At 41.6% G+C, this 11796-nt stretch overlaps 1 protein-coding gene across 1 annotated transcript; it reads left to right on the top strand.

The window, feature by feature from the left end:
- The first annotated feature begins 480 nt into the window (after positions 1 to 480).
- On the top strand, positions 481 to 11264 carry LOC137651866 (uncharacterized). The gene is made up of 4 exons (XM_068385084.1): positions 481 to 1066; positions 1328 to 4149; positions 7840 to 8012; positions 10766 to 11264. Exons 1-4 carry the CDS (start codon positions 481 to 483, stop codon positions 11262 to 11264), a joined length of 4080 nt encoding a protein of 1359 aa, XP_068241185.1.
- Positions 11265 to 11796: the final 532 nt, after the last annotated feature.

Genomic DNA, 11796 nt, shown 5'->3' with positions numbered 1-11796 from the left:
TTTTTTTTCCTGACTAGCCTAGAGGGTCCCCTACTGTATAGTTGTGATTCCAGTTTGTTTTGTCTAGCATAGAGGTCCACCCATAAAATTAGCAAAATGACTGCTGCGGAGATTCAGGACTTTGTGGCCCTTGCAGAGCGACAAGGTTACGAAGGAGAGGCATTGCAAGGCTATGTGCGGGAGCTTGTGAATGAGGTCAATGCCCGGAGGAAGGCCGAGCAGGAAGAGTTTGAGAGAGAGAGAGAGAGAGAGCGAGAGCATGAATTGAAGATGCGGGAACAGGATATCCAGCTAGCACGGCTAAACAGCCCTCACCCCAACGGCACTCAAAATGGCCAAAGCTTCCCCTCCATGCCTGTCCACACACTCATTCCTCAGTGGGACGACAAGGATCCTGTGAGGTGGCTAAATGAGGTGGAGTCCGTGTTTAAGACGTGTGCCGTAGCGGAGGATATGAAGGCCCTACTACTGTCAAAGCATATGGCGGGGAAAGGGAAGAATGCTCATGCTGCGCTCCCTGCCGATAAACAGGGTAATTTTGAGGCAGTCAGGAAGGCCTTGATTGAGGCCTATAAACTAAGTCCTGAAAATTGGCGCCGTCAGTGGCGTGGGCTCACCAAGTCCCCCACGACATCTTGGTCTGATTGGGGTTTTCAGAAGGATAGGCTCAACACCCTTTGGGTCGAGGCTGCAAAGTGCACTACTTACGACAACCTCCTAGAGCTCTTCAAAATTGAGGACTTCCACAGGAACGCCCCACCGGCGCTCTCAATTTACATCTCCGAGAAAAATCCAGCCACATTTAGAGCATGCTGCGAGTATGCTGATGAATACGAGCTAGTCCGGTTCAAATCGGGGCCCCCCAGCTCAGTCCCATCGGGTAAGTCTAAGCCCCGGCAAAATCCGATCTCCCCTACCAAGTGTGGCAATTGCGGGAGATCTAACCACTTGGAAGCCAACTGTCGGCTGAAGCTATCCGGTCAGTCAACTGAGTCCACGAAGCAGACGATTAAGCCCAAGGTTAAGGTGGCGAAGCCGAACTATGCCAGTGCATACTGCGAGGTATGTAAGTGCTACGGACACACAAAGAACTACTCACTATGTCCCAGCAAATCCTCAGCCTCTTCTCCAGCTGCCCTCTCAATCTCTATCCGTGAAGCTCCCAAAAGACAGCCCGCTGTTGGGGAGATCACAGTAGCTCTGCCTGAAGGAGACGGCTCTCCGCAGTCGGTCAGAGCATTACAGGATACTGGTGCAGACGTTTCACTAATCTTATGGCACCAGGTGCCTATCGGTGCCAAAGTTCAGCAGGACAATCGCATGACAGTCCGTTGGATCGAAGGAGTCACTAAAGATCTTCCTACTGTGGAGTTGAGAGTAACCACGCCCCAGCTCAGCAAAAGGTACAGGCTAGGGGTAGTGAGCAATCTCGGGCATGAGGGCTATGACTTGCTCTTGGGACAAGACCTCCTAAGAGGCATACAGCGCGTGCCCCTCAGGTGCATGAAAGCAGTTGAGCCGGAGCCCGAGACTGAGAACGCCCCTCCTGCAGAAGACAAATGGCTAGCTGACATTGACCTTGGAGAAGTACCTTGGCTAAGTGAGGTGGCGCGAGAGCCCTCCTCCTATAGCAATGAGTCTGAGCCTCGTACCCCGGAAACCTATTCGGAAGGAGCGGTGTTGCTCACCACCACAGGGAATGAAGCTAACCCAAATACTAGCCCAGGGGTCTCGGGGGAGTCTGAGGGAGAAGCGTCCATTACCCCAGAGGACCTCGGGAGTCGGACGGAGCTTATCAAATCTCAGTTGTTGGACAAGACGCTGAAAACCTACAGGGAAGCTGCTTACTCAGATGAAGCAGAGATGACTAACCTCTCAAAGGAGAATTTCCTGCTGAAGGAAGGGGTGCTCTTCAGAGTCATCCGAGGCCCTCACGATCCTGCAGAAGCCCTTCGCCGGCAAGTAGTTGTTCCCCGTAATCTCCGTTTGGCGGTGCTACATATGGCTCATGAGGGATTGGGAGGACCCTTTGGTGTGAAACGCACTACCCACCTGATCCAACCTCATTTCTTCTGGCCGGGATTGCAGAAGAGTGTTAAGGCTTACGTAGCTTCCTGCCATCCGTGCCAAGTTGCCGGTAACCCAAACCAGGTGGTGCCGAGGGCTCCTCTCCAACCCATTCCATCTGCAGGTATCCCCTTCCATGATGTACTAATGGATTATGTGGGTCCCCTGCCCCGTAGTAAGCGTGGAAATCGTTTCTTATTAACCATGATTGATCGGTTCACGCGCTACCTCGAAGCTGTACCGACCAGGTGCGCCAATGCCAGTCATGCTGTCAGAGGACTAACACAATTTTTTTGTAGGTTTGGGTTCCCAGCCACAGTCCAGTCGGATAAGGGCTCTCACTTCATGGCAAGAGAGTTTAAGGCAGCAATGGAGTACCATGGTGTCCACCACCAGACCTCTACTGCATATCACCCAGAGAGCCAAGGACTCGTGGAGCGCTCCCACCAAACCCTAAAAACAGTCTTGACAAAGTTAGGGGAGGCTGGCTCTTCGGATCGGGAGGAGAACTTGCCTTATGCTCTGTTCGCCCTCCGCCAGGCACGCTCAGAAACCAAAGGATACAGCCCTTTTAAGTTGCTGTACGCTCACTCCACATATGGGCCACTTGACATACTCTATGAAGCTTGGGAGGACTCCTCCAAGGCCTCCTGGGTGGAAGAGCTGCCAGATATACAGGCTAAGTTACGAACTGCCTGGGAAATTGCCAAGGCTTCCGAGGCAAAGGTACAGGGCATCACAAAAGGTCACGTAGATCGTGAAGCCCAGGATCGAAGTTTTGAAGTGGGAGACCAAGTTCTGGTTCTCCGCCCAGGAGAACAGAGACCGTTAAGCACAAAATTTACGGGCCCCCACAAGATTCTTGGGAAGAAGGGTAAATTAAATTACCTAGTGGATTGTGGCATAAGGCGAGCCAAGTGGCTCCATATCAACCTGCTTAAGCCCTATCAACAAAGGGCCAATGTGGTGGGTACTGTTACCCAGGTCCACTCACCCGAGAGCAACTCCGAGGTCCTGGCCAACTTTAAGCTGGTCACTCCTGCGTTGGACACTGTTAAGAGGGGTATTGTCAAGAACCTCCTGCTACAGCACCCACAGGTAGTGCGAGACACACTGGGTCACACCCAACTATTAGAACACAAGATTGACTTGGTCCCAGGAACGTGTCCGATCCGCCAGAATTATTATCGGTTAAACCCCCAACGGGCTGAAAGGGTGTCGGAACAGATAAAATTGCAGCTCAGCTTAGGTCTCATTGAGGAAAGTGAAAGTCCATGGGCCTCACCGGTGGTCCTAGTGCCAAAAGAGGGAGGGGGGGATAGGCTATGTATAGATTTCCACAAATTGAATGCGGTGACAAAACCTGAGTCCTACCCACTCCCTCGCATCGAGGATTGCTTGAAGAGCTTAGGTGAATCCCCTTATCTAAGTAAGATCGACCTAGAAAAGGGCTACTGGCAGGTACCACTGGCAGAGGAGTCGCGGCCACTGACTGCATTCATAACCCGAGATGGACTTTACCAGTGTCGAGTGATGCCTTTTGGTCTTAGGAACGCACCCAGCTGCTTCCAGAGACTCATGAACAAGGTACTAGCGGGAATTTCCAACTGTGTGGTCTACCTAGATGACATCGTCATTTTCTCCAAGACCTGGGAAGAACACCTCCAAACCCTAAGGAAGGTGCTGAGGGCCCTCCAAAAGGCAAATTTGGTCATCAACCTCAAAGAATGCACGTTTGGCGGGACTGAGATTACCTACCTGGGCCACCAAGTAGGAAGGGGCAAAATAATGCCCAAAGATGCAAATATCTGTGCAATACAAGAGATGCCCTACCCTAGGACTAAGAAGGAAGCCCAACGATTCCTTGGGATGGTACAGTACTTTCGGAGGTTTGTGCCAAACTTTTCTCAGGTAGCCGCTCCCATCACAGACTTGTTCAAAGGAAAAAAGCTGTTCTGCTGTACGGATGAATGCCGGGCGGCCTATGACCACCTAAAAGGCATTTTAATGAGCCGTCCCGTGCTCCGTGCACCAGACTACACTAAACCTTTCGCTCTCGCCGTGGATGCCAGTGACATAGGGGTGGGAGCTGTCCTCCTGCAGGAGGAAGATCAAGTCCGACACCCTATTGCATACTTCTCAAAGAAACTGAACCCTGCTCAAACTAGGTACAGTACTATTGAGAAAGAACTCTTAGGCATGGTCTTGTCACTGAAGCATTTCGAATCACATCATGCTGACCATGAGTTCCCACTCACAGTCCTCACGGACCATAACCCTCTGACTTACTTGACGCAGTTCCGAAATAAGAATAAGAGACTCATGAAGTGGTGCATGGACCTCCAAGACTACAATTGGAAGGTCGAGCACATAAGAGGCACAGATAATAAAATAGCAGATGTCCTCTCCAGGCATTAGTGCTCAGGGCACAGTGCCATATCCATAGCCTGTAGTCATAGTCAGTAGGTAAATCTAGTTTGTATAAAAACTATTAATTGGCCTTGGTGTCTCCCCAGGTAGATAAACTTGAGGAGCCATCTTGGCATCATTGTTTGCATTTAATTTATTTATATGTATTTATTTTATCTTTTTTTTGCATATATACCAATTTTCTTTAATTTTATGCCTACCACTGCACTAGGTCACTTAACTTTAATCAATTTTTACATTTTAATTTTCAATTTTGCATTTTATTTTTCAGTTGCTGCCTCACAGCCAACATACTTATTTCTATGTGGTACTTAAAGTTAATTTACTGTCAAAATAACGTAAAATGATGACCCTAGTTGCAGCTTAGATATTTATCCATTGTCGTGGTGAGACTCACTGAGGGAGGAATCATTAAGGCTAGTGGCTTCAGACCTTGCTTGCAGAGTTCTTGTCCTGTTTTAGGACAAAATCTCTGCTATATTGGGGGGCTGTTAGTAATGGCGGTCATTACGCCACCTTTTTTCAAATAACAAAAGACCCCGCCAGCAAGCATGAGTCGAAATGCCACGAGTTTGGGACCCTACCCAGAGTCTCACCCCCCTCCAACCATCCTATACCAGTCTACTCCCCCTGAGATCTCATTTTCAGCTACCTTCTACGAGTCACGTGACAACATCGAGGTCCCAGGAGAAGGAGGGAAGCGAGCTGTGAAGGATGTGGGGACACGTGATCAAGCCTGACCAATAGGACAGCGGTCAGGCCAATCCCCCCTACCCCCCCCCCCCCAATTTGGGGGTCAAGTGGGGTTGATCTACCCAGGGAAAACTGGGGATCCTTCTTCGTGACTCAGCCTCTATGAGGATAACATCTTCTCTTCTTCACTCAACCTCATTGAGGGAAACACCAGCTCTCTTCACCCTCAAGACATCCGGGAGGCAGGACCTCTGTCTACATATCCTCCATAAGGGAAGGAAACCAGAGTCCTTTTACTAAAGGTAAGGTGTCGTATTTTGAGATTCTCAATATCCTTACCCAACCTCCCATCCCTTCCTTATCACACCCCATTTTTCCTTATCCTCTAAAGAAATCCTACCCACTGAACCTTGTATCCTATCCCCTATACCCAGACCACGTATGCCGTTCAGTCCTAGTTTTAATTAATTCACCCTGTGACAGTGTTGATTCCCATGTGTAACGTTTAAATCCCTAAGCTTTGCATTTTCATTTAATTTGCTTAAAGGTTTTGACCACACGACTTCATCGTGTTCCCAGCCGGTAGAAGTAAGTGTGCTGTTAGTAATTCAATTTATTTCCTCTTCCAGGGAACGTTGATTGCTGTGCTGAGTTTCATCCACGGCCAACCAAACTCCATCCGAAGCTCCTCGTGGCATAAATTAAAACATAATTAGCTATTGTGCTCCCCTTTCTTTTATTAATTTTTATTTAAATGTTATTGTAAATACATATATTTGTCAGTATTCCTTGTATTATTGCTGACTGGCGACCTACCATTGTTATTTGTTTTGTTATGGCCCTTGAGTCCCTTAAGCAAGGCCGGACTCGAACCAGTGGCCCGTAACAATATATACATACATATATATTCTTACAAAGCTGGTCTAGTGTAGAGTAATTACTGTAATTTATTAATGATTTTATTTATATTTATATTGTTTTCATTTGTGCATTGGAGAGATGATACCCAGCCGCCCGTAAAATGAGCCCCTCTCATGTAAATATAGGTATTTTACGTAAATTACGTAAGACTTTCGTTGTGAATTTCAGTATATATATTATATATATATATATATATGTGTGTATATATATATGCTTGACTGTATAAATATATATATATATATATATATATATATATATATATATATATATATATATATATATATATATATACATATAGGTATATATATATACATATATATTCTTACAAAGCTGGTCTAGTGTAGAGTATTTACTGTAGTTTATTAATGATTTTATTTATATTTACATTGTTTTCATTTGTGCATTGGAGATATGATACCCAGCCCGTAAAATGAACCCCTTTCATGTAAATATAAGAATTTTACGTAAATTACGTAAGACTTTCGTCGTGAATTTCATTATATATATTATATATATGTGTGTGTGTGTATATATGTTTGACTGTATATATATATATATATATATATATATATATATATATATATATATATATATATATATATATATATATATATATATATATATATATATACATATATGTGTATATATATATATATATATATATATATATATATATATACATATATATATATATATATATATATATATATATATATATATATATGTGTGTGTTTGTGTACATATATATATATATATATATATATATATATATATATATATATATATATATATATATATATATATAAGTATATACACACACACATATATATATATATATATATATATATATATACATTTATATATATTTATATATATAGATATATAGATATATATATATATATATATATATATATATATATATATATATATACATATATATACATACATATATATATATATATATATATATATATATATATATATATATATATATATATATATATATATATATATATATATACATACATGTTTATATATACATATATATTCTTACAAAGCTGGTCTAGTGTAGAGTAATTACTGTAGTTTATTAAGGATTTTTTTTATATTTATATTGTTTTCATTTCTGCATTGAAGAAATGATACTCAGCCCGTAAAATGAGCCCTTCTCATGTAAATATAAGTATTTTACGTAAATTACGTGAGACTTTCGTCGTGAATTTTATTGTTTTTTATTCAAGGTAAAATATGTAATTTTACGTTAATTTTAAGAATTAACCTTTTATTTCATGTATGTTTGGTACGAAGCTTCCATAGTCTATTCTAAAGTGTTGTAGTATTCATGTAAGATATGAACAAGGGCTTAGGTAATGTTCTTTTATATTTTATGATGTATTGCATCATGTTTGAGGGAGAGAATGTTCAATAATGTACTTTAGAAGTTTCTTTGCCATGTGCATTAGAAAGTTCGCGAAGGCCCAGCAAGAGGATGTTATCTTTTTTTTAATTCGGCGACAAGGTAACCGGAGCTAGCTTAGAGAGTCATCTCGAAGGTGTGTTGGTGTGCATCTGAGAGTTACCTGAAAACCCCTGATTCGCCTCTTGACATTTTTATCTAGTTGGAAACCCTGATGACCTTAGGCAGAGGCCACACTTCCCAAATACTTTGGAACCTTCTAGAATTAGCCAAATCTCATATAAAATATGACCAAGGTTAGGTTACTGTAGATAGAGACAGAGATAGAGATCGAGATAGAACTAGAGTCGGAAGATAGCCTTATTCCCTCTCCCTCTCTCACGCTCGCTGTTGTTGAAAGTGTTCCGTACGTTTGTGTGTCCTCTCTAAGTGACTTTGTGCACCAAAGCAAATCATATGTTGAAAAGATACACAAGACTAAAAGGTGATATTGAATTCATTGTATTAGGGTGAGCATTGGCATTGTATATCGATTTTGTAAATGGCCCTGTGGGGAAGATAGATTTTATTATGTGAACATTGTAATATTCTTAATTATTTCAAGCTGTTGCATAATATTAAGTGCATTATTTCTTTTCTTAGACTAAAGTTTATACAGATATTATAGTTCAAGTCAAGTTCTTACATAATTTCCAGATCGTAACACTATTTTTTTTTCTAAGTTTTGTTCAGACTTAATTTTTTCCAGTGACTTATTTTATTACTGTGTAAATTCTTTCAAAGAGTTGTAATTTAAATAAAGTCTATTATTTTTGTAAAGAGTGTATTATTACAATCATTTTGAATCAGCTTCCACTCAATTCCTGTTAGGAACCCAAGTGAGTTTGAATACATTTTAATAATATGTAAGAATAATTACCCAGTTTGGTTTTGAGTGTGCTTTAGAGAATTTTGGATATTTATCATTATATATATTGCTGCCTGGATGTTATTCAACGGTCTCAGAGTTCATGTATTAATGTTTTAAAGTGTACCAGTTTCAATGTAAAAGCAAACAAGGTAGTTTGGAATTCGAGAGGTTGATTAACTTGCCAGTCGTAGTATATATAATATTATATGTTTGGTTCCCAGTCATGAGTCATAGTATGATATATTTTTTAGTGCCCAGTCCACGGGAATCATATCATATAACATATTTTGGTGCCCATACCCTTGGGATCGAGCAAGTCTGTTTTAAATATTGGTGATAATAGGGCCGTGTTTTGATTAAAGGTTTTTGAATATCAGTGTTGATAGGATTTTGAGTATCATTAGTATATTATTTTTTCAGAGAGTATTTTATTAGTGTTAAATTATAAGATGACAGAGTTTAATACCCAAGAGTTTTTGAATAACCCAATTGTTCATAAATTGTCAGAACCTAATGTAACTAAAGCTTAGTGACTCTCTATCTTAATGGTATGTGGTGGCCATGCTACGAGTAGGATGATAAAGGCCAAAATCAAGTTTCAAGCCTTAGAAGCATTGATAAACTCGGGAAAGTTGTCGGAAGAGAATATTGTGTCAGCTCGTGAATTGTTGGAGGAAGTTGAGGAAGGATTTTTAGCGAAGCAAGAACCAATTAACCCTCAAAGTGAAGGCATGAAAGCAAATAAGGATGTATAAGCTGAGACTCGACGTATTGCAGCGGAGGAGAATTTAATCAAGTTGAAGATGATATCAAAGCGAGAAGATGAGAGAGAAGAAAGACGACGTGCGAAGGAAATGGAAGCAAAGCAAGAAGAAGAAGCCCAAGAGATCGCAAGACATGCAAGGTTAATGGAAGCGAGGGAAATCGCAGAACGAGACGAAAGAGAAAGATGACAGGAAGAAGAGGAGAGAGAAGAAAAATAACATACGAGAGAGATGGAAGCAAGGGAAATCCCAAGACAAGATGAAAAAGAGAGAAGACAGGAAGAAGAAAAGATGGAAGAAATGAGGTATGCGCGAGAATGAAAGTTGTTTCATGCCCAGCTCACTTGACAACGAAAACCGAGACTATCCCTGCTAAGCACGATCCTGTGTCTAATGGGCCGGAAGCCCAGAGGTTAATTCCAAGGTTCATAGAAGAGTCTACAGATAAGTTTTTCGATCATTTTGAAACGGTCGCAGTGACGATGAGATGTTCAGAAGATAAATGGTCCATGTTATTGCAGAGTATGCTCTTTGGGAAGTGTCGCGGTACATATTTATCCTTATCTCAGGACCAGAGGATGGAGTATCAAGAAGTGAAAAAGAATGTGCTGCAAGTCTATCAGATGACCCCTGAATATTATAATGAAAAGTTCTGAAGTTTGATAAAGGACGAGAAAATGACTTTCCTGGATTACGCTTATAAGGTACGACGATATTTTAAGAGATGGACAGAGTCTGCTAACATAAAGGAGAAGGCTGATTTGGAAGAATTAATAACACTAGAGCATTATCTACGAGGAATTCCTGAACATATTTGAATGTACTTGAGAGAGAGAGAGGTGAAGACACTTAAAAAAAGCGGCTTCGCGGAGTGAAGATTATAATATTATCAGTTGTAAACCCTCCTCAGGTAAGAAGGTTCAACTGCCACTCCGACCAAGTGTCAAGTATTTGCCGAACCATGGAAACTAGTTCAGTAATAACTACGTGAACAAGCTCAACAGTTATAGCGGAAGTAACACTGGTACTGTTCCTATGCAAAATGTGATAGTACCACAACAACAAACGTCAAATCGTCCTCCTTCAAGTATTGTGAAAGACATGCAGAAGGTTGATATTGTTTGTTTTAAGTGTGACAAGAAAGGCCATATCAGTAAGGAATGTTGGTCAAACCAACCGAAGGCATTCGCCCAAGTGATTGAAGATAATTTGAAGTAACAGAATACGAAGACTGAGAGCAATCAGGAAAGGACGGAGAGGAAGATGAACCATAAACCATTTACACGACAAACAGGACGAACCCAAACAGCATGGATGCCTTTAAACCATATATCTATGTATGTATGTTGGCAGCAATAGATGGGAGTGAGCAAACCCCGGTCAGGATATTGCACGACACAGGTTGTAACCATAGTGTGGTGGTTTGGGGAGCACACCCATTTGTGGAACAGTCTCTCACAGGGGATTCAATTATTTTTAAGGGAATAGGAGTTGAGGAGGTCACCCCTTTTTGCCGTTTAAAACTTTAATGCGAGCTGGTGACAGCTAATTTTGACTTTACAGTGAAGGATTCAATGGTTGCCGAAGGAGTAGATGTCTGGGTAATGAGGTTGGTGGAGCGCTGTTCGTGCCTTGTCCCATTGTAACGGAGAAACCTTTGAAATATAGTCCTACAACTGGACTCCAGAAGGACTACCCGTCTCTGTTTTCTAGTGGTGTTGCGACTAGGATTATGAAGAAGGAAGTAGCTGCCGAAGAAGAAGAAATCAAAGGAAGGATGAACTTAGAAGGTTTGTTTTCCAAAGAAGAGGATTTCCTTGATAGTGCGCAAGAGGAGAAGTCCCGAGTAAGCCCGACCAAAGAGGAATTACAGACGAGTGGGCAAGAGGATAAAGAGAAAATGGACCTGAAAGAAATGAATTTGGAGGATTTGTTTTCCAAAGAAGAGGATTCTCTTGATGAAATGCAAGAAGAGAACTCAAGAGTAAGCCCAAGGAAAGAGAAACGACAGACGAGTGGACAAGAGGACAAAGAAAAATGGACCTGGAGGAAATTAATTTGAAAGATTTGTTTTCCAAAGAAAAGGATTCCCTTGATAATACGCAAGGTTAGAAGGAGGAGGAACGACAGATGAGCGGACACGGGGACGAAGAAGAAAAAGATATTGAAGAAGCAATAAACTTGCATGATTTGTTTTCTGAAGAAAAGGATTCCCTTGATGGTAAGCAAAAAGAGAAATCAAGAGTAAGCCTAACCAAAAAGGAGCGACAGACAAGCAGACAAATGGACAAAAAAGAAGTGGACTTGGAAGAAATAGAAAATTCAACGTTAGAAGTAGGACAAGTGAATAGGAAAAGGCTGATAGGATTGCAACGGAAGGATGAAACGTTAGCAGAGTTATTGTATCATGTGGTGGACGAGACGGAGGCACAGCAGTCTCCGACCTATTATTATCTTAAGGATTGGTTGCTTATGAGGAAGCATATACCAGCCAATATCCTTGAGAATGCCAAATGGGGGATATATCAGCAAATATTAATTTCCACACCGTTGAGAAGACAGGTGATTGTGGTAGTGCACAAGACGGGATATAT

Source organism: Palaemon carinicauda, chromosome 13 (genome assembly GCF_036898095.1).
Source record: "Palaemon carinicauda isolate YSFRI2023 chromosome 13, ASM3689809v2, whole genome shotgun sequence".
Lineage (NCBI taxonomy): Eukaryota > Metazoa > Arthropoda > Malacostraca > Decapoda > Palaemonidae > Palaemon > Palaemon carinicauda.
Note: the sequence above shows the minus strand (reverse complement) of the source record. Positions and strands in the feature narration are given on the sequence as shown.

Bases quoted from the DNA above. Each gene is read 5' to 3' on its own strand.
- LOC137651866 (XM_068385084.1), top strand. From the start codon at position 481: ATGGCGGGGAAAGGGAAGAATGCTCATGCTGCGCTCCCTGCCGATAAA. The intron at 4,150-7,839 runs GTGGGAGCTGTC...AGGTTACTGTAG, and splicing joins TGGATGCCAGTGACATAGGG to ATAGAGACAGAGATAGAGAT. The intron at 8,013-10,765 runs GTGATATTGAAT...TTGACTTTACAG, and splicing joins AAGATACACAAGACTAAAAG to TGAAGGATTCAATGGTTGCC.